The sequence below is a fragment of the Numida meleagris genome, chromosome 12 (genome assembly GCF_002078875.1).
Source record: "Numida meleagris isolate 19003 breed g44 Domestic line chromosome 12, NumMel1.0, whole genome shotgun sequence".
Lineage (NCBI taxonomy): Eukaryota > Metazoa > Chordata > Aves > Galliformes > Numididae > Numida > Numida meleagris.
In genome coordinates, this window is record NC_034420.1 from 3,116,490 (window position 1) to 3,142,460 (window position 25,971).

The 25,971-nt window shown below is 41.0% G+C and overlaps 2 protein-coding genes across 2 annotated transcripts in view; one reads left to right on the plus strand and one right to left on the minus strand.

Moving 5' to 3' along the window:
• Positions 1 to 25,971, minus strand: part of KCNIP1 (potassium voltage-gated channel interacting protein 1) — a 334,161-nt gene that overhangs the window by 295,352 nt on the left and 12,838 nt on the right. The gene's annotated exons all lie outside the window — the stretch shown is intronic.
• KCNMB1 (potassium calcium-activated channel subfamily M regulatory beta subunit 1) lies at positions 2,479 to 10,207 on the plus strand. Its single transcript, XM_021410091.1, has 4 exons — positions 2,479 to 2,664; positions 7,835 to 8,007; positions 9,070 to 9,265; positions 9,883 to 10,207. Exons 2-4 carry the CDS (start codon positions 7,871 to 7,873, stop codon positions 10,150 to 10,152), a joined length of 603 nt encoding a protein of 200 aa, XP_021265766.1. The 5' UTR covers positions 2,479 to 2,664; positions 7,835 to 7,870; the 3' UTR covers positions 10,153 to 10,207.

Genomic DNA, 25,971 nt, shown 5'->3' on the forward strand with positions numbered 1-25,971 from the left:
TCACGAATTCAGTCAGTGGCATTACCTTGTTTCCTGCCTCGACTCCTCAATTACTCAACGCAGAAATCTTTCCTAAAATTCCCCATTAGAAGCATGAATGCTTGAGCCCAAGCATGCATCTTAGGTATTTCAAAGCTGGGTTTCAACATATTCAACAAAGGAAAAAAAAAAAAAAAGAAGTCCACCAACCCAGCTCACATTTTAGCTGGGAATAACTTCTGTTCATAAAACTTCAAATGTCATTCTTCAGATTTTGCTACATCACTTCTTAAATATTAAAAAACGACCACGATCATAAATCTTTCCAACCGAGATGACAGAAGCAGGCTTCATCTTAGATAACTGCTAGACCCTTAAAGCTAAATCCAGGTCAGCTTCGTGTGCTCTCTTCTGCATCAGTAATAACAGAAAAGGTACTATGAGTGGAGAACCATCTGTAATCTTCAGACAGCTTAAACTCTCTGAACATACTAGCTTCAAATCTTTTACTACAAGCAAGCCTGAAAGACCAGCTCAAGGTGAAACAACTAATTGTTAGGTTAGAACGCAGAGTGGAGAGGATCCTGCGCTCGTTTACAATACTCAGAACACTCAGTGTTCTTGCTGAATTAACTCATTTCAGTTCCTTTAATCTATGAATAAGGTGGTTTTCCTCCCTCTCAAAAAAATAAACAGCTCTTTTTGCCACTGTGTTAGGAGCCATCTCTTCACGTGTCCCAGAAACACATCTGGCCTTTTGGCAATAGGAACGTGCAGACATACAGGACACTAATTTATCTGTGGCATGATGGGTTCTCTTTTCTCATCTATGGGGCTCTGATATAAAGTCTCACTTTCAGTATCTGCTGCATTCAAGCTGATCGTAACTGATGTAAAGGCAGCACTCACAGATGGATGTTAACACCTCAGTCTTACCAATCAACACCACCAGTCCAATACTTTAATGAACAACTTCTCTGAGTTGAGGGTGCAGAGAAATCATCTCCCACTGTTTCCATTTTTTTTTTCCGATTGTCTTCCCAGGTGGAAGTTAAGAAATACTGGAAAAAGGTCAAAAAAGATTGACTAACGCATTATTTATTCTGTATATAGCAGATACCATTATGTCTATTTACTGCTTTCCATTGAGCTAAGGTATCCAATTCTCAAATCCAAAGCACAAGTGCATCACGTAATTTCATCTTCTGCAAAAATGCCAGCAGTGTTGGTCATGCCTGCATCACTGCAGGGCATATACCTGTAACATCCAGACTGAACATTCAAGTCATCATCATGGCCAGCCTATCCTGCTCACACTCTGTACTAAGCCGGATCGTTGTTATCAGAGGAGGGAAAGGTCAGGAAGAAAAGGTTCCTTTATCTTCAAACATGAAGTATCATATTTCCACTGCAAAAGGAGAAAAACAGATACTTGAACTTTTTAGATGAATTGAGTACCAACAACAGTCAGGCCACAGCAGCAAAAATGTTATCACACATTTCAACTTCATTGCTGTATTTCGCAGTTGAGTTGAGCTCACATCGTTGCAGCTACGTTCTGCTGGGAACTGCCCTCTTGTGCTGCTGAAACTCCTTTGCCAAAAAACAGATCCTCCTGCGTAAGATGACCTGTGTGCATGTCAGTACTTTCTAGCAGCATCCTTCCAGCAGCACACCCCACCCCAGCATTTCCCATCTTCTCCTCTGTTAACCTTCCAGCAAGCAAACCGTATCTTTTGGAACACAACTGAACTGAAGGTGTAGATGCCCCAGGCCCTAAAAGAACAAATGAATCAAGTTCTGAAGCTCACTGAAGACCTGTACTCAATTCCATCCCTGCTGCAAGACTGAATACAGCTTTATAACAAGACACTAGATAAACTTGATGAGAAGAAAACAAGATATTTTATACACTTGTACACACACATGCACATCCAAGCACGTATTCACACAATAGAGCTCCCTATCTTCTTTTCGTCTCCGGTGCTCTGCATTTCCCACTTTCTCCTGCCAGATCTTCTCCAAAACACGCTCTCCTGCTTACACGCTCCCTCTCGCCTGCCTGTGGCTGCACCCTTCAGCCTCACATCCTGCAGGACACAACACAAGTTCTCCACAGAACTCCTATTGCCTTTCTGTGTCTGAAGGAGGGGAACACTGGTAAACAGCACAGTTTAAAAAAAAAACCAAAGTGCACAAACAAACCTCCACAAACATTGAATATTTATAGCACTTCCAGTCCAGGGTACTTCCATAAATCTTACCCAAAAGACCTAACAGATTTCTGAACCGAAAAGCTGTACGAAAGGAGTAGGAGAGCAGCTTAAGACAAATCCATGGGGATGTGGGATGTGGCAAAGCAGCCGTAGCGTACAAGAAAAGTCAGTCCCTTCAGCTGCAGTCAGTCAGTGCTGTGGTTTCCCGGTTTCAGCAATTAATCCGAAAAAGGACAGCACTCTTTCATACCTTACCATTTATGGTTACAGAAAGCTTCTCAATAGGGGAACTAGGTTATGAGTTCGGCCACAGTAAAGCAAACCCAGAGAAGTACAGGAAAGAAAAAAAATAAATCCCTTCCAGCTCTAAGCTCCAGTGCTTTACGTTGGGCACAAAGGTGTTTCACGGAGTCTGTCACGTAGCAGAAGCTGCTCTACCACCAGTGCAAGCGGCACTTCATCAGAAACAGTAAGTATATTTTAAAGCAATTTTTGTTTTCCTTGTGAGCAAACAATAGCTTTGCTTTCTGGCAAATCTAGAGCTCTTGGAAGCAGCGGTCTTTCTAAACCTCCAGTACTACAGAGGAAACCCACCTAACTTGTCTGTAGCATATAGGCAAGTTTTAACGGTAAGCTAATAATTATGGAGAAATATCGGACTGTAAATACAACCATTGTTATTTCCACAAAACCCATGATTTTAAGAGCCTGCAGCCCTCATAGGATCCTTGCTCTTTGGAGTCTCATGGCTTTGGGTCTCAGCACTCTGTAGCATTCCGTCAGAGACCACACAATCTCTCCCCAGGGCAGTTAGGGATGAGCCACACTTGAACTCTATCGGGCTTCTTCGAAAACCACTCTCCAGCTAAATAATTTTGTACAGTCCTGTACTACAGAGAAACCCAAAGCAGCAGTCCACAAAGAATTCAGAAGTGCTAAACTGATCAAAGGGTTTTGTTTGTTTTTAAGAACTACCAAGTATAAAAGCTAACGCACAGAATCTCAGACTCCACTCTTTTTTTAAACAAAAAAGCTAACTTAATTCACATTAGTGTCAAAGTAGCTAAAGAGTTCTTAAGTAAATTGGTGCAATGTATTTCATAAAATGGATGCAACTGTATCATGTTATGCAGTCCTAATACTGAATCTTCAGGACGCCAGCAGAGCTGCACAAGTGCTTTGCAGAATCTGTTTTTCCATGCACATTTACACAGAGGTTCAGCATCAATCTATTCTGCAAGGCACACCATGTTTGTGGTCCTAGGCATGCAGAATACACTGAAAGTAATGGGCTCTTATCTTGCAGTGAACGAGATTGGTGCCCTCTGGCCCCAGCACCACTGGGGAAAGCAGACCTATTACCAGCAGGAAAGTGTTTATAAATGCTAAGAAAGGAAACGGGGCAGGGGGAGGGAAGGAGGAACCAAGTGCCAGTGTAAGCACAGGTCTAACTTCAGGAATGTAAACAGGGGGCAACAGAAGACGAAAGGGTAAGGACAGGAGTGAAGGAAAAGGAAGAAGAATCTACAGTGCTGAAAACACTCACAGGAACAAATAAGCAAATGTCAGCGATGAAATTAATTCTTCTAAGAGACACTAGTAAATACATAAGGTGCACAGCAATGCCACAGCAGAATAACCAGAACTTATATTTACAAGACTAAAATTTACAGTTGCCTTCTGGCTCCCACACCAAGAGGTGCTACTGATGCCCCCTGGATACTGCAGCTCCCGAGCTCAGAGCCTGGCACAGCCTGAGGCAGAGGCCCTCTACAGCTTACACAGCTCACGGCACTGGGAGCTCCTCAAGAGACGGGAGAGGAGGCAGGGGCTTCCCACTGAGCACCAAGCACATCCGTTAGTCAGAGCAGGGGACTCTGTTCAAAACCTGAGCAGATGGCATCTTTAGGATTATCACCAGCAGCTGTCAATGCAGTGATTATGCATTGAAATTGCACAGCTAATGTACTGTATAATTTAACTAGAGCGAGGGAAAAAAAAAAATCAGGGAGAAGGAACATTTTGAAAAGATTTAGAGCTTGTGTTTTCCTAATAATTATGGAGGTGCCTTGCAATCTTCAGTGCAGAAGACACATTTAGATTTGCTCTCGAAGGACGGACTAAAATCCCCATTATATACCCCAAGCAGCTTCCAATCCAAACACGCTCAGAGACTTCCTGGGCCAATCGAGTCCTCAGCAGTGCTTCATTTTTCAGAGACTTAATGATTTTGTCAGAGGAAACACTTAATGAGCTCTTTCAACATTCCCCTCCTAACATGCATTGATGGGGCTAGGAGATGGAAGAGAAGAATTCTTCAATCTGAAATATTAACCTTCTCAGCACTGACGAAACTCCAAATAAAGTTTTCCCATATATACACAGGATTCTTAACAACTAAAGAAAAAAAAAACCAGAGCTTAGAGTACAACAAGAGAATATCTGTAAACAAAGAGAGGTAAAAAATGCACACTGGGTTTACTTCACTGACTTTTTTTCATGTTTCACTCCCAAAGTTTCCTCTGGAATAATTCTGCACTCAGGTGGAGTAGTGCTACAGATTTTTTTTTAGTCTCCTCACTATATTTTTGAGTATCAAAAACACATCAGGAAGTACATAACTCAGTTTTTAGGTCCACATTTACAGGTAATCCGTTGCAACAACACGACAGTGCCTCAAGCAGCTCTGATTTACACCGCCTGATGGCACAGCCAATTATATTTTGTGTTTATAGAGACACTCAGGTATTTTTAGGCTAATCTTCCTTGTTAATGTTCCCTGCATTATTCATGTGTCCTTATTCTCTTTGGGGTGGAGCAAGCATCTGATGAACTGGGAAGCGACAAGCAGAGCTGCCCGTGCAGAGAGCAGGTCAGGCAGTGCTGCTGGCAGCAGGACAGGGAACAGCACCGTGCACACTCCTGGGAAAACACCTTAGCCTCTTCTGAAAACTCCCATTTCTCATAGTTACATTCGTTACTTATCCTAAAGAGGCAGTCTGGCAGTTTAAAACAGTAAGGAAGGACGAAATTAATGGTACATCAGCTGTGTATGTGCCTGATACGCAAGCGGGCCAGTGGGGTAATTAAATGTCTTATTCATCCTTTGATTGATAGTCTTATATTTCTTATTATCCACGTAAGGAGGGGGTGGATGATCCCGCTATTTCCAGGTGTAACTGGGACAGCTATGTAAACATTGTGGAGAGTAACAGCACATGGCAACAAGTTGTCCTGCAGTCACACTGAGGGTACCCATTTCTCCATTCATTCACTTTCCCACAGAGCTAATTTATCATTCTTACTGCACCTAAGAATTTCTAACAAAGCAAGTTTCCCATTGGCTGTCAGTGGCTTCCCACTGTGGCTAGAGGACCACACGGTCTCAGGGCCCATCCCCCTCTGTTCCACCTTGCCCCCTGACCAAGCTGCACAGTAGCTACAGGCAAGTCACACGCTGTGGTTTAATACTCATTCATCATAACTGCTGTGCTGCACAATGTTCCAAAGTCGTGAATACTTTGGTATCCTTCACCTTTTGAAAATATGGCATGCCCACTTTTCCCCATGCAGAAATGCAGGAGAGTTGAGAAGTGTCCTGGGCCAGGCAGCAGCAGGTGCTCAGTGCAGCATGGGCTTGGGGTGCTCTTCCTCTGTGCAGGTCCACACACAAGCAGACAGGCACAGTGCAAGTGTACTGACTGTGCTCCACACCAGGTGTTCTAGTTACAGCCCCACAAACAAAGAAAAACACAGCACAACCTCATTTAAGAGCATTAGCTCACATGGCTGCACGGACTTCTTGTGTTAAATGCAAGTTCCAATAAGCAGGTCACGTCCATCTTCCAGCATATTCCAAGTGAAGATTCCTCCCTCCTAGAACATCACTGAGTTATATGCAACCATCAGAAAGACAATGCCCTTAAAAATGCCGTAAGCCAAATCCTGAGTGGCCCTTGATGTTTTATTTAAGAGCAGAATTAATCACAGTCCTGGACAAAATTCACTATTCCAACAGTAACAACTCTTTTTCTTCCTAGTGACACCTCAAAACATCTTTTCATTTAGATATTATGCATTAGTAAATTTCGAGATAGAGATCTTAATTTTTGTTAAATATATATCTCTTAACGCTTTCATCAATGAAAAACACAACTAATCAGAAAGAGAGCAACATCCGAATTATATCCACACTCTTCCTTTAAGAGCTGATGGTGCCTTTCCCTTTCTCTTGCCTTCCTCCAGACGCGCTGTGCCCAGCCCCACAGCTCCCCCAGCCCCACAGCTCCCCCAGCCCCACAGCTCCCCCAGCCCCACAGCTCCCCCAGCCCGGTGCTGCTGGGGTTTGCCTGCTCACAGGTCATGAGAGCAGCTCTTCTCCAGCTTAGGCTTGTGGTTGCCTAATGCTTTATCTAAACTCAAGTCTTTTATTTGCTCCGTGGATTAGCTGAACACAGGTGGCTTTAGGCAGGTACCATGCCACACTGAACACCAGCTTATGGATAAACACTAAATAGTTGCACAAACCCTGAAATTTCCTCAGCTACTGCAGGAAGCTGCGCAGTATTGTCTTGCACATGAGAACAGGACCAAGATCTGTTGTGGCACATATTCAGCCTTTCTCCTGCACTGCTTTCCTCTCTTCTGTGTCCAAAAAACCACACGCATCTTGCCAGTCTGTTTCATTTTCCCTAACTGTGCGCCATGTTTTTATTAAAAAAGCAAACACCCAAACCCTTAGTCACATCTGTCAGTGGGACACAGATTCTGGAGATGGGTTGAACTCTTTGTGATTGTTAAGCCTCACTTCGATATCAATCCTATATAACAGTAGTACTGATTTAATAGCGTATGGATTCACAGCAGTTATTTTCAGATTCTCTACATCAAAGTATCAGCAAGAGAACTGGAAATGCTATTTAGGCAGGGAGCACGGGTGAGATGCCAGGCTCTCCTGAGCTCTATGAGCTCCCACTATGACACCAACACTGCAGGGTTCATCACGGTCTATGAGTGCCAACAGCAGTCATGGCCCTGTGCCTGTGGGGGAGCAGCAGCAGCAGCCCTCATTGCTGTCTTCCCCGATCCTTGCTCAGTTGGGTTTGGTGGCACCATGCTACTTGTGCCATGAAAATGCAGCTTTTCTGCAACACGTAGCTGGATAGCAGGCTTTAAATATCTCCAAATGGACAAGGCCATGAAATAGACAATGAGAAATCAAAACCATACATCTGAAGTATTAAATTTTTTATTTCAGAAGAGTTGAAAAAAATTTTAAAAGACACGTTTCAGGCTAAACCTGAAGACAGAATGGGAAAAATGGAAAAAGGATTCTAGTTTGGGAGGATTTTCCCTTCATGCATTGCTTTACCAATACACAACACAGAGCACCTCTTACTTCAGGCAAACAGTAACATCAAATAGACCAAATTAAGGCTAAAGACAATCAAGCTGGTCAAACTCTATCAGAGCACAATGATATTTTCCAGTTCCCACTCCCAGTCTTGCCCCCCTGCTTTCTTCACCCATCACTTTATTAAGCAGTATACGGTTTGTGCAAGAACAGGGTATTTCAGAAATTATTAACTGCAATACCTATAGCCAATCCTAATCATGATCGCCTCTCTCTCACAAAACAGGATCAGAGAGATTCCAGATTTCATAACACCTGAATCATGTTGGCAAAAAAGCTGGTGACGGCACAGAAGCGAGGAGAGACGAGGGCCCTATGTCTGGGACTGGGAATGGTGGCATGCTCCATGATGATGTACTTCTTTATTGGGATTACAATTGTGCCATTCTACACGAAAAGGTAGTAAATCATTTGATTATGAATACAGGGCTGTTTCATTTTTGCTGTCCTCAAATACAATTATTAAAACAGAGCCAAAATATTTGTTAGTACACTGAAAAAATGAATAAATGTTATGTTCTTGAAGAACTCACAAGAATGGAAGGTAGAAGAGCAAGAAGAGAGTGAGCCATTAAGCGAGGCATTTACAGGTAAGCTATGACCTTCCCCAGGGCTAGAACCAGAGCAGACTAAACCAAACCATTTACTATGAAACAACATAAAGTAAAAACCAGTACTGCTTATCAAAGCTGGATAATGGAAAATCTTCCATTAATATAACAAAAAATAAAGCAAGCAACAAAAAAAAACCACCATACTTTTTCAGGGTAGAGGCTTATAAGAGAAGTCATGGTAAATCTGTTCAGTCAAGCAGATGCATCTTGCCTCCAGATCAACCACCACGAGAAATGCCTTCAGCAGCCCAGTCTACCACTACAAGTGCTGCAGAATGCAGTGAATGCCAATAAGGTTACAATTACTCACATTTTTATTTCATTTCCCATGTTCTGCCTCTACACACAAAATCAATTTGCAAAAAGCAAAGTGTAGTAAAACCAAGACTGCCCTGGCACTTTAGCAGCTCATTTTTTCCATGCTTGAAGATTTTGATAGAAAAAGTACATCCACTATTTCATTCTTCCTTCTAGCAGCACCTTTATGCTCAGAAATCTCTAGGCTTATGTACTGGCATGCATCAACGTTATTTTGCGTACCACAAAAACAGAGCAGCCAGGCTTCAACACTGTCTTACATGACAACATCACAGTTGAAAACATTCAGCAGTGGATTTAGAAAAGCTGTTTAAAGCTGTGCGCTAAGATTTGAAAAACAAAAGACACATAAAAAGATTAGTTTCTTAAGAGTTGGAGGAGTGGGCAGAGCTCACTGCATTGGGGATGAGCAGCCCTGAGCTCTGCCTGTGCTAACCCACCACTGGCACCCAGAGATGAACCTCCAATGCATAATAACAGATGCCACAAAAGCATTTGAAAGCAATACCTTTTGTTTTGGTTTTTGTAGTGTTTGGACAACAGAAACCATATGCAAGGTCCTCAAAGCCAACATCAAGGACAAAGCCCCCTGCCCCAACAGCGAAGGCTCAGAGGATGAGGATATCTTTCACTACCCTTGCCTACAGGTGTGGGTTAATCTGACAGCCTCAGGACAAGAGGTCATGTTGTACCACACTGAAGATACTCTGGAAAGAAATCCAAAGGTATTTGGAGCACATTCAGTTCTCTCTCTTTGCTGCCATCCAACACCTCTGATTCAATGGGAGCAGTAAGAGCAGGGGACACAGCTTTGTAGCCAAGCAGCAGAACACGAATAGGAGTTGTTCAGCTTTCACATACTGATGTCCAGGCTTAGACCAAGGAACGCTTAAAATGTTTCAGAAGATACAGGGGTTTCAATTTTTTTTAAACATTACATCAAAAGTTAATACTTATTAAGCAGTTGTACCAACTATCATAAATATTTAACATATATGAATATTTAAACATATGCAAGTCTCTGAGTTGAAGACAAATGACACTGTAATATTAAAGTGACAGTCCCAATAGCTGGAGTTTCATCCTAAGCACATTAATAGTTTCCAACAGCATTACTCCAGCCTGCAAGTCTGCAAATTTAGAGCATACATGCACCCGCAGATAGCAGGGAAAGAGGGCAAATGTCTTATGGACAGAGACAGACCAAGTCAATCTCGGGATGCTAGCCAAACCACAGGAGCTAATGTCAGCATTAGCATGTTTGTTTCACCCAATGTGACATTACTACAAATCCTGCATTAGAGCATCTGTTATAACAAGTCATTTCAATTTCTCGTTCCAGTGCTCATACGTCCCAGGCAACTCTGAGAACTCCAAAGAAGTGAAAGCACGAATAGAAACAATTGCAAACAATTTCAAAAAGTATCAGACTTTCCCATGCTACTATGACCCAGGAGGAATGCAGACCAATGTCATTTTAAGCAGACTTTATCCCCCCAAAGGCCTCCTCTTCACCTTCCTTTGGCCCACGCTCTTGTTTAGCGGTGGATGTCTGATTATCGTCCTGGTAAAGATCAGCCAGTATGTTTCTGTTCTTTCTGCTCGGCAGTAGAAAGTAAATATCCAGCAAAGATTGTTGCTACTTATTAAAGTGCCTTTGTTCTGTCTTGGCATTTTGTGACTTTTCAATGCACCAGGAGTCAACATAAGGGCAGGCTTCCTAGACAAACAGAATGATGCTCACTGCAGATGCATGCCTAACAGAAAGATGTTTTATGTTGAAGATATGTTTGTTTCTGGCATCAAGACTGTTAGTAATGTTCTGAAGCACATACAGACAGATGTATTTTCTGTTCTCTGAAAATAACCCTAACCCAATTTCCATGTTGCTACCAGACACAGGAAGAACATGAGCTGCATCCTGCATGCTGTATTTGACTAGCACTTGGGACCCAACTAACACAAGTTTGTGCATCATTCATAACAGACTGGTTTATGAACCAATCAGGAGCTGTCACAAGAAAATTTCAGGGCATAGATAGGAACTTAAACTCATGAAACTTTAGTTGTAAAAAAATTAATGTGATATAATTCTCTGTTGTTAAAAAAGGCTGTTATGTTAAACTGTTATATGCATTTTCCAACATTACTAATGGGACAGTAACACAGTTTGCTTTTCATTACAATCAGAAAATCAAAGTTAGACCAGAGTAGTAAAAATTAGTTATTAACATCAGCAGTGCTCATTCAACAAGTAGAAGCCAGATGGTTATCAGAAATCTCTACAGGGAAAAAGACCTGCTCTACTGTTTCAAAATTCAGACATTGGATAAGGGGTGGGAGTAGCGGAGGGGCTGTAACATCTATTGTAGGAGGAAAAATTATTTCCACAAGAAGTATTTACATCTTGATACAACACTTTGGTGAAATGCATCTGAAGCAGTGTGTATGTACTACTCGGATCTTCCTCGTTCTGGAAAGTGGAAGTGCAGCTGACACAGGCAGGGGTGTTTTGGATGACCAAAAGCATTTGTTGGTGAGACGGGAAGGGGATGAGATCCTGCCTTTTCAGTTTACCTAAAGCCAAGGCAAAAGTACGGAAACTGCTTAAAAATTATATAGTTACCTAAAAGGGATATACCTGCTGAAGCTCATGTGCTGTACTAGTACAAAATGAGGCGAACAGACTAGGTATAAATGAGTTCTTTCCGAGCTTTACCCCAAAATTCCTTTTCAGCAGTTGAAACGTCTCCCATTTGCAAGCTTGAAGTCACTCATGGCTACTCTTACACTTGCTCAGTCCAGCAAGTAAGCCAATCGAGTAAGCCCCTGCCAGCCTGTCCCCCAGCCCAGCAATGCTGGGTGAAGGTGAGGTGCTGCTCTTCCTCGCAGCGGTCCCTGACCCCCTCATATCACACATGGTCCAGGTGACTCTGGGATACTCAGGAGTCAGTCACTTGCCTCAGAAGAGCAGATGCTCCTGATCTCAGTGAGTTTGGAGGCCAATGAGAAGCGTGAAGTCACAGAGCATGTGCTGCAGATGCCAGCTCAGTTTCCTGACACCACCTCAGGAACCCATCCATCCCTCCTCCTCACCTCCCTGCTCATGGTTACCCCGACAGCAGGAGCTGAAAGTTTATTCCGAGCGCTCCCAGATTTGCCTCTACCAAAAATAGAGAATTACATGAAAACTGCTATTTCCCTCCAGCAAGTACACATTGCAAGTACATGAAAAAAAATCTTACACAACCATCACAACTTCCTCCTCCAATGAAGTAACATTTTCCATTTGGGTAGGAGATATTCCAAGTGAAAACAGCATGTGCAGGAAAAAAACACGCATACACAAATTTGTAAACTCCACTGTTTTATACTTCTTGCAAATCCATACTAAAAGGGGGGGGGAGGGGGATTTGAATGCAAGAAGTCAAAAACTCTTCTGGAGAAAACAAACAATGTACAGGCGTCACAAATGTCTGTTCTTATTTTAAACTAATTCATTGTCCATTAAGCATAGTTCTGCTTGATGAGAAACTTGTAGATGCTTTTTCCTTCACATGTTCTCTTAAAGCAGAAAGGTTTGTTTTTTTTTTAGCAGCATGACAGGTTACTGAAACACTCTTGAACTTCTTGTAAGCATCTTCCTATTATCTGCCTGCTGAATTTTAGCTCGCCAAGGAGTGAGACTGAGTTTTCCTAACACTCTCTAAGCTTCCTACAGCAGCACACAAGGAGCTATATACTCTGTAGGTTTTTGTTTTAACGTTATTATACTGTCATGTCTAACTTGAATTTTAAGAAATGCTATTCTTCCAAGATGCAGCAAAACATACTGCATGAGAAGTGCTTCAATACAAGCTCCAGTCATGGCCTAAGGCACAGGCCAATAGATCAGCCTCTGTTCCTAGTCTTGATGTGCACCATCTAACCTCCTCAAGAGGGCCTGCCCCCCTTTACACCTTCTCCATATGAATAGCTTAGCTTACAATGGATGCGCTGAGCACATCTGAACCTTCCTTCTTTTGTTGTTCCTAAACAATTCTGTATTAGAAGGCAATATGTTTGAGAGCATTAGAAACAACACAAACTCTGAAAGTTTGCTAAACACTACTTAGCAAATCACCTGCAATGGATGAGGCAAGGTAGCCCAGAAATGCTTCCCCACAGGATTAGTTATGAACAGATTTTTTCAGCAAATACACACCTATAATCACAAAGCAATCAAGCAAGTAAGAACTAAAATAGCCAGTAAATCTCCAAGAAACAGTGACAATTTGTATTTGCCTCATATATGCTTAGTGAACTTCCCAATGCTATCCATACAGCTGCACAATGGAGGTATGACAAAAGAAGCCATTAGGGAAAGAACAAGAAATAAAGTAACAGAAATAAGATGCCTCCAGAGGAAAACACGGAGAGTCCTGATCAGGAAATAACCACTGATTGGGTTCCAGTCAGGGCACACAGCTCCTTCTCGCAGCACAAAGAATGACTGCTGTGTGTACTACAACACTAGGACTGCTGCCAGAGGAAGAGGAGCAGCAGCACGAGCACCTGGAGGTGAAATTCATACTCACGTCTGTCTACGAAGTAGCCACAGAAGTGCCTTCACCAGCATTGATAGTTACACCGCAACAACAGTGTTAGAGCCAACTGGAACAGGAAAGGAACACTGGAAGAATAAGCATAGATTTTAGATCCTGATTAATAATTTACTTGTGCAGGCCATTTCTATATGAATAACATTGCTTTCCCGGAGCTATCACAAATCCTGCTTTCCAAGTGCTGGATATATATGTTGGGAGCAGCTTTTCTTGTTGATGTCAGACAAGGCCTGGATGTGGGAATTCTACTGTAGGAAGACAGAAAAAAAATGATTCCCAAGGGAGCTAGCATTTCTCCTGAGGAGATTGCAAAAACCTCTAAAATGAAGCTCATCCCAAAAGCGAGAACACAGTTTTCTGAATAAGGTGGATTCAACACTGATCAGCTTTCAGTAAGATCACCTGCCTCCACCTTTGAAAGGCAGCAGCAGCAGCGGCAGCTTTAGGGGAACTGAAGGGATGCTGATCCACTACAAAGTCATCTGGCTGTCACCCATGTCAGTCACGTACATAAAATATAGCAGGCACATTCTGGCTACCTCCAACAATTTCTATTTAAGGATGCTGCTAACTGGTTCTCTCTTACTACCTGATACTCACAGTAGCAGTAGGACAGTTAACACAGAGAAGATTGGGGTCTCCAGGGATTTCTTGCTCATTGCAGATAGAACTGCACGTTGCAGCGAGACACCTTCCAACCTAACAACTGCTGCCATGTTCTTGGTAGTCTTTTTTTAAATAATGAAATAAGGAAAAAAAAAAAAAGCAGCACCAATTTGTGGCCTTAGAAGCCATACAAAATAATCACTATTTTACTACTAGTAATTTCCGTAACAGAAAAATAGCCTTTACAATTAACCAGATAACTCCATGCATAGAAGATGAAAAACCTGGAGTCAGGAAAGATTTTAACTGAGTAAAAAATGATGGTAAGTTTCGCTTTGAGGCATCTTTTGTTCATGATGAAAGGGTTGGTAGGTGGCAGAAAGGTGCACGTGGCCGTACCAGCTCCCCTGCAGGAAGCAAACTCAACACACAGCCACATAGCTCTCCTCAGCCAGAAGACACAACTGGCAATCATCTCAAATCCCTCAAAAACTCAAGGGCACAAAGAGGACATGAGAGGAGCTATAGAGCAAAGTGCAGTTTTCTTTTTACCCCCCTAATATAATGGCAAACTGCAGAAATGCTGTGAAAGCACACCACATAGGAGCTTTTTACGGGTGCCAGTTTTCAGTTCTTCGGGAGCAAGGTTTCTTTTACCGTGTCTCTGTATGAGTTACAATGGAGAGCTGTAATATTAGATGTTTTTATTCTTGTTAACTCCAGTTCCCCATACTCTCGAGAGCATTAGCAGAAAGAAAAAAAAAGACTGCAGAAATCTGATAAAGAGAGGTGACTACAGCCAACTGGAGCAGTCAACGAAACAGATTAAAGAAAGTGGCTACTTATTACCAGGCTCTTCTTGAAGAAACAGCAATGAAAAAAATTTCTCAAAGTTGAAGGACTGACAATCTGCTCTTTACAGCTTTCCAAAAATAGCTGTGCATCTCTTAAATAAATACAAGTAGTCCCATTACACCCAACACTTCTTTCCCTAGAAGTGTCATACAACAGTCGCAGAGACATTCAGCTGTCATATGGGTAAAAACATTCACGTGCTGCTATACCCAAACCAGCACACGTATCTTCCCTTTTCTCTTTGATCACATCTCTACCTATAATAAAACCAAAGATCTCATGTTTTATTCCTATACCTCTCACAGAAAAGCAAAGAAATATTTTTCAGAGAAGCACTGGATGCTAAAGAACTTAAAAGCTTTAAAACAGCTGTGTTACAAGTAACAATCATATCCTGCAACTATTTCTTACATAAGATTATTTAAATAATTACTATTACATTTATTTATTTGTCTTTATATATGGGTATATACAGATAGATACATACATCAGAACAGGAAGGTCCAGAAGGAGTGAGCACACTGACAGTAACACAGATCACTGGTCACTTAAAATTAATTTTACTTGTCAAAATGGGCTTTGAGAATCACAGAACACTGCCCAAACCATACATCAAAAAAATAAAAGATACTTAGAAAGCTATAAAATAAGAATCAGCCAAATGGATTTTGACCATCTTATCTCCAGAGGAACATAAATAAATACATTTCTACGGAGTAAGGTAGCTCAAATTTGCAACAGAAATCACGAAGGTCTTCTTTCAAGTCTCTCAGTGCTCATGTACATGATGGAGTGGCTGCTGGAGCCTGAACTGAGGCTGTAGAGGAAAGCTGTAATACATCTGCCTGCTCCTACAGAACCCCCCCTCACTTTGGAGATTCCTCTTACATGGATTGCTCTCTAGGCTGGCTACCATCATGTCTCAGTATGCATGAGACCATGTGCAGAGAACTCCTCAGCTCAAACCTTGCCTGTCTTCTCCACGTGAACTTGATTGTGGTACAATTTTAGAATTCCATCAACAAGAAATATGAACGCAGCTGAATAGATGAAAATAGCAGCAGGGCATCTGTAATTCCTCATAGGGCAAAGAAGAGAAGCATTAGCTTGATGAACCATAGTTTAAGTTAACACGCTATTTTTAAAAGCATCTATGCAACTTGGATGTCCTTTAAAAATTTTATACTCATCCTTTTGTTTCTGGAGATGATCACAATGTCATACCTCTGGAATACAACAGCAACTAGATAAGAAAGTCCTGCTTCAAAGTACAAGGAAACCCAGAGACTCCAGACTGTCTACAGAGGAGTCCAAACAGTAGGCATGTATTTTAATTCATCAGTAAGTAAAGTGTAGACATGTACATTTATGCATGGATTTTTAACACTCCTGTAACAATTTATTTAGCCTGTCATGTATTTGTGTATATATACATACATATATACACACACAAAAGTACAAGTTTAACTCTCATTCTCTGGGAGGAAGGACCACTATCCTTTAAAGCCTAAGGAAACAAAGGTACAGCAAAGACAGCAACTATTTCCATAAGGAATACTACAGTTAAAAAAGCCCCACCAAAAACCAAGTCTTTCAATTGCTCTTGGTGGATTGTGAGATGTAAGACAAAGGAGTATAAATGCTAATGAATTTGACACTCATAGCTTTCAAGTTCCAAAACTCTTCAAAGTGTTTTTACTAAGAAATACAAAACACAAGGTGACAGAAGCAGAAACCACAAAGGCATACCAAAGACTGCTCCACTGTGCCCACAGGTTACAGCAGGGTAAATTTCCAAGTTCATCTAGAGTTAAGATACTACAGTGGGGCAGGGGGAATATCTCATACTGTCAGAAAAGCGTTAGTCAGCCTTTGAGAAGTCTCTGTTTTTCCTTTTACAGTCACTGCCATTTCTTCTCCTCTATAGCCACTCAAATAGTTCTTCAAGCCTCACTAGCAGATGGGAGATAATTCACTGCTTTCTTGACTGCATTTAGTGGAGCAATGAGATAGCACCAACAAATAGTACTTCTGAAGATGTTAAAATAAGTTACAATCAAACAAATTGCCTGAACTTGAACACCTTATCATTCACTCTTCAAAAGTGCCATGTTAGCAAGGAGCCTTGCCACTCCGTAAACTCGTGGAAGTACTTCCCCACACCTCACAAAAATAATTCACATTTCTTTCCATCCTATAAAGCTGTAGCATGGCTGAATTCAGGCTGTTTACCAGAGCAAAACAACACTGCCAGCATCCCTCAGATAGATGTTCAGCACAAGCTCAAGAATCGATTTATAGAAGGTGGCTTTATTCCCCTCAAATTGGCATCCTATGCCATACTATCCTATGGTATCTGAGTATTTACCAAATGGATACAGTTCTTCCAGTGCATACTACTGTCTGCATGGTAAGTGCAGGACTCTTGACTTTGGTCTCAGTGAAGAAATGTGTATTAGAAGAGTATATCTGCCACCAGAATGAGGAAAGTGAAGTAAGTGACTTTTTGACTCAGATTCAAGCCATGTACATAAGTTACTCAAGGCTGTGTCTCTGCATGCAGCTTTCTGAGGCATCAGTTCAGGAAAAGCCATCCCTTCTTCACCACAGTGATGTGAAAAAAAATAGCATCAACTGTGTGCTGTTACTGCTGATTTCAGCAGAAGCATCAGGTGTGTAATTGACTCACTGCTGTCACACACAGCTGCAGCTTCAGGCCAGGGCTCATTTTAACCTTAGGCCAAGTAGGCACTGACTGCAGATGACCGAATTCCAGTCCACCACATCCACCTCCCAGAAGTCACGTACTAAATTGTGTTCAAGCAAAATCACACGCACAAAAAAACCCAAAAATCACAAAACTGCTATAACATTAGATGCTTTGCCAGGGTATATTTAAATACATGCTAGGTAACTAACGATAGAGAAATCTGCAAATGCAAGGGAAATTACAGAAACATACGCAGATTGCACTGCGTATGTGTGGCAGAACAAAGCTGAGAACTAGATTTAAAGCAACGAGTCAAGAAATGCTTAGTATAACATCACATTGGTAGTCTCATAAGTGAGAGTTAATGTAAGAGGCAAAGGTAATGCAACACCTTCAGTAACACACTGCCATCTCAGAAATCTGCTCACATGGATGAAGAAAGAAGGACTACATAAAGCTGCCACAATCAAAGAGCCTTTAAAGAAGAGCACCGCAAACCAACTGAACTCCACCACCGGTATTCATAGGCAAGGGTTTTAGGAACCGACAAGTTAGGAAAGTTTCAAACAAGTTGGGTCCTACTGTTGCTGCTGGATTTTGGAAACCTTTCAAGCACACTGGATTCATGGGTCACACAACAGATGTTCCCAGACACGTGCTGGAACAAATCAGCAGGTGACTGCGACCAGTGCTGCAGCTGGCATTGCAGCTAGAGCACCATGGACATGAGCTGCAGGTGGGCTGCAGGCTGGCTGCCTTACATGCAGAAGGATCCAGTTTCCAGATGGCACCGAGTGCGTGGCTGGCAGCATGGGGCACCTCATGACCACAGCTCTCACAGCCCCCACTTATTTGAAGTTAATAATAATAATTAATAATTAACTAATAATTATTATTAATAATTAACTAATAATAATAAAAAATTAACTAATAATTAAGGAGCTCCTGCCAGGATGCCTGATGCCCAGCTGGTTCTTCATTGGAAAGCAGGATTTTCTTCTTTTCTTTTTAAATATTTGAATTAAAAAAAGAATCATAGGATTAGCTAGGTTGGAAAAGACCTACAAGATCATCCAGTCCAACCATCCACCTACCACCAATAACCCCACTAAACCATGGCTCTCAACACTATATCTAAATGTTTCTTGAACACCTCCAGGTTCGGTGCCTCCCCCACCTCCCTGGGTAGCCCATTCCAGCACCTGACCACTCTTCCAGAAAAGTAGTATTTCCTAATGTAAAGAAAAAGTAGCTGTTCTGGAACAAGATTAACAACATGCTTGTTCCATTATTTTACAATCTGAAAGTCAGCACTCCTTACATACCCATTTGTACAGAATTTACTTACATGGAAATACAGCAAATCATCCATCTAGCCGACATTCAAAGGCTCTCATACAGTGTTGAGACCCTGTATATTCTACAGCCTTAAAATATGAAAACTTGATGCAAAGGTAGCGTAAAAAGATAAAGACAAACTAAAGACATTTCCTGATCTCACATAAATGTATAGTGACATATTTACGCACATCAAGATTAGAGAAAAAACATTTGTCAGGACAAAAATGAACTTAAAACAAGAAAGAAACAGATTAATGTAATTCTCTGGCCCATCTTTTCAACCCAGCTTAACTCCATATCAAAAGCAGACACTGGCATCTGATTCAGAAACCTAAATCCAGAAATTAAGAATTTAGGTGACTATCAGAAAGGAAGGTGTAATTCCTAGCTTTAAGAATTAATATATGGTTGTTTTTCTTGGGTTTTTTTTTTTTCCCTCCCAGGATTCAAGAGCAAAGCAACTAAAGCCAGTATAGAATTAATTCTATTAGACCATTCTCTCGTCAGTTCTGCAGTTGAAAGAAATGTAACTGCTTACAGGGACCAGTGGCACCCAGTGGTCTGTGTCTGTGCATTTCCTAGCAGCTGGAGATGCGATCAAAGCTGGTGCCCATTCAAGTTGCTACTGCAAAGCAATTGTGCTTCCTTCCAAGTCATACCTGTGGGTTACTGTACTCTCACACCCCTTAGCAGAAAGCTTGCAAGAGAATGAGAGCAGCTCAAAAACAGAACAAGAGATGTACTTTGCTGGGAGTGGCACAGTTTAAGGTGAGGAAAAAAAACCAAACAGCAACAAAAACCAACCACAACCAATAACCCCACTAATAAACAGCTAGAAATATTCCACACTCCTCAGCAGTTGCTCTGCATAACCACTGACAAGATGACATTTTTAAAATCAGAATTTTAACTATAAGATGTTTCCTAACTTTGGTTATAGAGTGTTAGATACAGCAGCTCCAAAACAAAAGCTCGTTAATCAAGAAGCACTGCATGTACTGTTTCCAGCACCCTCATCAGGGAAGTTTTGCTAACAAAAGCCCAAGTGGTTTTTAATTTTCAAAGTTCTCTTCCCTCTGCACCATGTTATACATACAATAATTGCTTTTCCTCAGTTTCCCTCATTCTCTACCCATTCTCAGAAACACATTCTAATATATTCTCCTTCACAGTGGCTTTCATTAGGCAATAAAACTCAATCAAGCCTGACAATTTTTTAAGCCGTTGTTCCCACCTTGCTTGTCTTTCTGGAGGCAATCCATTGCATGAAGCAACCAGTCACAATTAACTGGTTTTTGAGGGCTAAAGGAAGCCTTCCTTCAGCCATTACTCCAGCCCTGAGCTGCTCAGTGTTTATCATCTTTGTCTGCTGCCTCACTCATTTCCAGCCTATTTTTAGAATCTTTTATTGCCATCTCTTAAGTCCCTTGCTAGTTGTAATAACTCGTTTTGCACCTTGGCCTTTCTGATTTTATCCCTATGCACTTCCACTATTTCATCTGTATTAGACTCTCACAGCGCTTATCTTCCCGTACCATCAGGATCATTGCCTGCCCTTTCCAGCAGCAATCAGCTTTCTTCTATCTTCTTCCCAGGAGACTCTATAGATCAGCTTCCCAGACCTGCTAAAATCTCTTTCTGAAACCCTCTGTTCCATCATGCTACAGCTCTCCTTCCTCCATGTACGACTGTGATCCCTGTCATTTAACAAGTGCCATCAACTAAAACCTTTTTTCCCCGCAATTTATCCTGAAATTACGCAACTCTGAATAAAGAAAAGACAATTAATTCAGTTTATCAATAAATCTCTACCTTTTCTTTACCTGTACCTAGTGATATCCAGCATACCAGAATACTTAATCCACAGCATAACTGACTGATATAATTATAAACAAGCTTTTTATTGCCCTTGACCTTCTGATGAAAAATATATCCATTGACACTTATGACAATAAAACAGGAGGGAAAAATTAAAAAAGCTTATCCTTCCAGGAGATCAAAGGAACTAGAAATATTGCAACCCAGCAAAAGGAAATCTGAGGGGTAAACAACACAGCACACTGTTTAGCAATCTGTTCTCATACTAAGAAAGAAATTAACAGCTTGCTCAGCTGGTGACACAGGACTACTCTGCAGTCTGATCCAAGAACCTCAAGATCCAGTTAGTGTGTAACTAAGACTACTCTTTGACTCTCTTGCCTTTAAGTGTAGCAATAAATACAAGTTGGTGTTTGAAAAGGGTAGAATAGTGTTTGAATATTACCAGTAGCAACCCTCCATCATAACAACATATTTCTACAGACTACAGTCCACACACACCCACCTCCCAAACACCTCTGCATTTCTCATCATGTAGCTGCAAGCAAGAAGAAAAACAGTACTCCTATTGCAAGTTACAAGAGGGCTGTAACACAGATTTGATTTAAATACTAATTCACTCTCTAATACCATTAAAACTATAAACATGGCTGAAAAGATAACAAGAATGAAGGCCAAGTTTTCATTAGAGATTGGAGAGCACAGCTGGTATATCAATACTTCTTTTTAATCATGAAATTGGTGAGATTTCTCTTTTCTGTTGATGTGCTGCTTTAGCAGAAACAAATGAGAGTCTTGTCTTTCCTAGGCAGGGATGTAGCACTGGGGCTATCTATTTCTCTGCACTTATTTTCTTCTTTCTGCTCCAATTTATCTTTCTCTTCTGCAGGGTTTGTTTTTGCACTGATTTCTTGTTCTGTTCTTTACTTACTGGAAACTTACTTTCTCACTTCAGTTACTTCACTCTTGCATAACTTCTTTCATAAAGAAATTCAGCATACAAACTCCAAAGGAAAATATCTATAATGCCATTTAACAGTAGGCTGAAAAAATACTTGAACAAAGCACATAAGTAGAGAAAAACTAAGAGATGTTTGCTTTCCACATGACCATTCTTTGCAGAACTTTGTAGGTATTTCCCACTTACCAAGTCTACTCCAGTTTTGCCTCTCTGACCTATTATTCTTCATTAAAAAACATTCTTCATTACTTTGTTTTAAGAGACAGCAGTCTGAAGTCCAACTTGGAAAATGTTATTTCAAAATCAAGTAAAAGAATTGTCCCTATTATGCTGAGTTCAGAGAATGAGAAATAAGAGTGGTTTTTTTTAGCTGCTAACCACCCAGCACTGCTTTAAGATGACCACCCCCATGCTTCAATTCACTTTTGAATACAGCGCTACCAACTTCCAGTGAAGAACTCCTCTCATGCTGTACTCAGTAGGGAAAGGAGTCAACCCTGCATCAGACAACCAGCACACCCTCCTGTCACACTATTCAAATCACTTCTTCTTTGGCAGCCCTGGTCATTTCCCTTGCTCTCTCCCCACCCAGAAGAGTAAACACAGAACTACTGTATCCACTCCAATGACACTAATCAACCCACTCCACTAATACACAATTTCAACTGAAGTAAATCTTAATACTTGTCATTAATCATAACCATTTCCACACTAAACTTCAACTTTCATCTCTAATCTTTTCTGCGTTATCGTTGTAGTGTCATTTGAAACATGATACACTGCTGCATGGATTTAAATCTTTAGTGCAACACATCTTCTGACAAGCATTATAGATCTAGATCACTGAAACCAAGAGAAATTCTACATGACACTATTAGCACAAAGAAGCAATATGCAACATGAAAAAAACCAGACAAACTTCTACACCAACTTCACTTTGCTAAGCAAATAGTTGATACACTTTACACCTGTGTAAAAAAATATAAACTACTTCTTCTGTAATACAAACTGTAACATGTCCATTGTCTATTTTTACATCTCATTAAACTCTCAGATATCCTACTGGTGCTCCACTCAAAAAATCAAAGCTACTCTGAGAACAATCAACTGCTGTAACACTTTGCAACTTGTACTTCCTAAAGGCTGCAGATAACTACTGTTTGATTATATGTTACTGGGCCATCAAGAGAGCTTGACCTGAGAGTCAGTTCTTATCTAATCCAAAAATGGGATTTAGTGAGCGTACAAATACTCACCAGGCTGCTGAGGGACCTCAAGTTCAGAAACAATCCTTCAAATTCTCAGGTATCTCCACAGCTTCAAAGTTACCTGCCCCAAAATACCTAAAGGTCTGATCACTGGAGGACTCTGATGGCTGTGTCAGTGTTATACAGCTAACCCAGTCTCTCCCTGAGCAGACAGATCTGTGTTACTCCTCTTCCTCCGTGAGCAATGTGCCCTTAGATCCAGATGCTGGCCCTCACCGCGGCAAAGGGAGCAGGCTCACATAATAGTGGTATTTTCCTCATTCAGTAGATAAGGAAATGAACATTTGCTTTCAATACAGATTTTAAACACCTCTTGCCCCTAAAAACCAGGTTAATATTTTCCACAAAAGTCTGGGACTTCCTGCTTTCAGATGGAACACCACCTCTCATTCTAAGGGAGAATGATTAGGGAAGCAAGGACCTGCTCATGCCTCCTTCCCAATACACATGCATTGCCAAAAATTCTATTAGTTAAAATGAGCAGAAAACATAATTTATTATTAATCAAATAGATTACTAGAAAAAATGTAATTTAATTGATCAAGCCCGGTAGAAGACTGGAGCAAAGGTTTCATTCAGACATTAGTCAGGCACCTTCACCAAAGGCTGCACTCAAGCAGAACGTTATCTGTTAGATAAACACACACCGCTTTACAAAGCCCAGTAATAACGAGGCAGCCACCGGCCTCCATTTGTCAAATCAGCTCCTGCTGGCTGGCATCTTGCACAGTTTACTATTTAATTCATTCTGAAAAGCAGCATGTAATAAGCTATCCTGACATATATTTATTGGGTGCTCTTCACAGCACAAGTGCTGTTAAATTGCCTCCTGCACATCAAATTTTCACCATCAGTATTTTCAAATTGCACAGACTTGAGAGTCTTCAGCTCTATCAGCGAATACAACACGTCCCAAGCCCTGGAGCCACCAGGCTATTAGAAAAGCAGGATCTTTGAATAAAACGCAGTGCCAATAGTAAGTTGGCCAGTAATGCTGCCTTCCCATACCCCCAGAAGGCATGATTACAGAAGCAGTAGATAGGTTTTCATTAAAACCACTGAGGATACTAGGGTGTTTACAGAAGACTTGCATTTACAACCTTTCTTTTTTGATGAGCGAAGATGGTCTAAAAGATTATTTCCAAGTTTAATGAATTTGGATAAAAGCATCATTAACTGTTTTTTCCTTGATTTCATTAGTTGTTCAAGTCTTCCTGCTGCAACAGAACCCCATGCAGAGACTAAGAGGTCCATTATTGGAAAGATTTGCATAATATGCTTTTTTAAAAAAGAAAAAGAAAAACCAACCAACCAAAAGCCTACACTGAGCAAGGGACACTTCATACTTAGCACGAATGCTGGATGTTTTGAACCTTCAATCTTTTCAGAATTATGACTCTACTTAACAGCGAGACTGACAGGTCTCAGCTCTCAAAGACCAGCATGCTTCTCTACTCTTTTGCAGCCTCTAGAGAAGCATGCAGTGCTGCAGGTAGAAACCTCCAGGGCAGCAGGTTGAAATGGCATCATTAACACTGTAAGGGCACTTTATAATGTTGTTTCGGTCTTTTGGTGCAGAAGTTACCTTGATCTGAAAAAAATAAGGTGGTACTGCATGGACTAATAGGAGAACCATGAAAGAATAAAACAAACTGTAAAGTAGTTCGTGAAATGAAAGCAGAACTCTAAAAGGTCTGACTCTGAAACCAGCTAAGAGACAGCACAGAGTTTTCCTTCAGGGCCAGATCAGTTTCTCTCCTCATCTTACACTACAGCTTGTGGGGAGAAGGCTCCCACTGGCTGGTCTGGATAAGTTTGCTCCGGTTGGACATCCTTAGCAAACGAATCTCTTCTTAGCTAAGCTTCCTTCCAAGAGCCATCCTGTGCTCCCCTGCTCCAACGAGGGCAGCCTAAGGTGGAAGGGGAACAGGGTCAGAACTTGAATATCTCTTGCTTGGCAGATTTAAGATAAAGTCATTTGCTGAACATTAAGAACAAAATTAAAACCAACTGATGCTCATTACAATTAAGCATTGTCTTCCCTGCCAAGACGCATGAGACAGGTTTTTCTATAAAGCCTTCTTACTAAATGAATTCTATGCGGGAGTACAGTGGCACTAATACAAAACCATTAAAACAAATGTCTCCAGCAGACAGTTTTCTTGGCTTTCTCACATTATATTGAAATTCAACAACAAGTAAGGGCAAAAAATTAAACTAATGAACTTAGAAAAAAAATATACACAGGTTGATATGAAATTTAAGTCCAAATAAGAGATGCAGCTTTGCCTTTTTATACCCAAGCATGGGGAATAACAAGCAAGTTAAACTCTTGTTCATGCTTTACCTGGAGACAGCAACCAAGTCAATTTTGTACACAGGGAACTTGAAACCAGGCAAAAACGGCAGCCACTCAATAGTTATGACTGGGTCATCTCCATTCAAGTGTAGTCATTGGCACCTAAATTATTATCCATTTCCCTTGCCACCTTCTTCAACATCTCCAAACCAAAATATCTACTTTACAATTTGAACAACATGAGCATCTCATACAACCTAACATTAATACTGGAAATGAAAAATGTATACTTTGCAAGCTAAAAAAGAAATGCAATATTTTCAGTGTGATAACACACTGCAGCAAACAAGGCAGAAAAAAAACAACAAAAAAGTAACCTCTGCTCTGCAATTCTAAGCCACATTTTCGAAGGGCTCGTTTTGTTCTCACTAGAAAAAAAAGCCAGCTTCAATTTCTGCACAGAAAACAGAAGCTCGCAGTACCGGGCTTTCATGCAGAAAAGGAAGTTGATTTAAGCTGAAAAACAGGTTTGTTTGTTTGTTTGTTTTACACAAAGGACTTCAAAAGAGTAGAGAAAAAGTAGCTTACCTTAATAGCTGTTTAGTTCACTAGGGCTCCTAAATCAGCTGGAAGCAATTCTGATGGTTGATGGCCTACAGTAACTGCATTCACCTCCTGAACATGCATCAAACTTGTTTCCAGTGGATAAAAATCCTACTTAGAAGTGCTGCACAGACTTTAATTTGGCTCAAGCAGGCTTTTATTTATCACTTCCCCCTTCTTTTCTCAGGAAGAACAAAACAGAGCCCTGTGATCTCTGTAATGCATTGTTTAATATTTGTGTCGTGCTGTAGCAGGGAAAAGATGCGTATTAGTGAAGTCACACCACGACAACTGCTCACAAAGAATATTTCTTTGGCTTCTCTGTGCCTTTTCAAGCTCATGGTCCTTCCTCCTTCTGTGTCACTT

Coding starts and splice junctions, on each gene's coding strand:
- KCNMB1 (XM_021410091.1), top strand. CDS start 7,871: ATGTTGGCAAAAAAGCTGGTGACGGCACAGAAGCGAGGAGAGACGAGG. Junction 8,008..9,069: donor GTGCCATTCTACACGAAAAG/GTAGTAAATCAT, acceptor TGGTTTTTGTAG/TGTTTGGACAACAGAAACCA. Junction 9,266..9,882: donor CTCTGGAAAGAAATCCAAAG/GTATTTGGAGCA, acceptor TTCTCGTTCCAG/TGCTCATACGTCCCAGGCAA.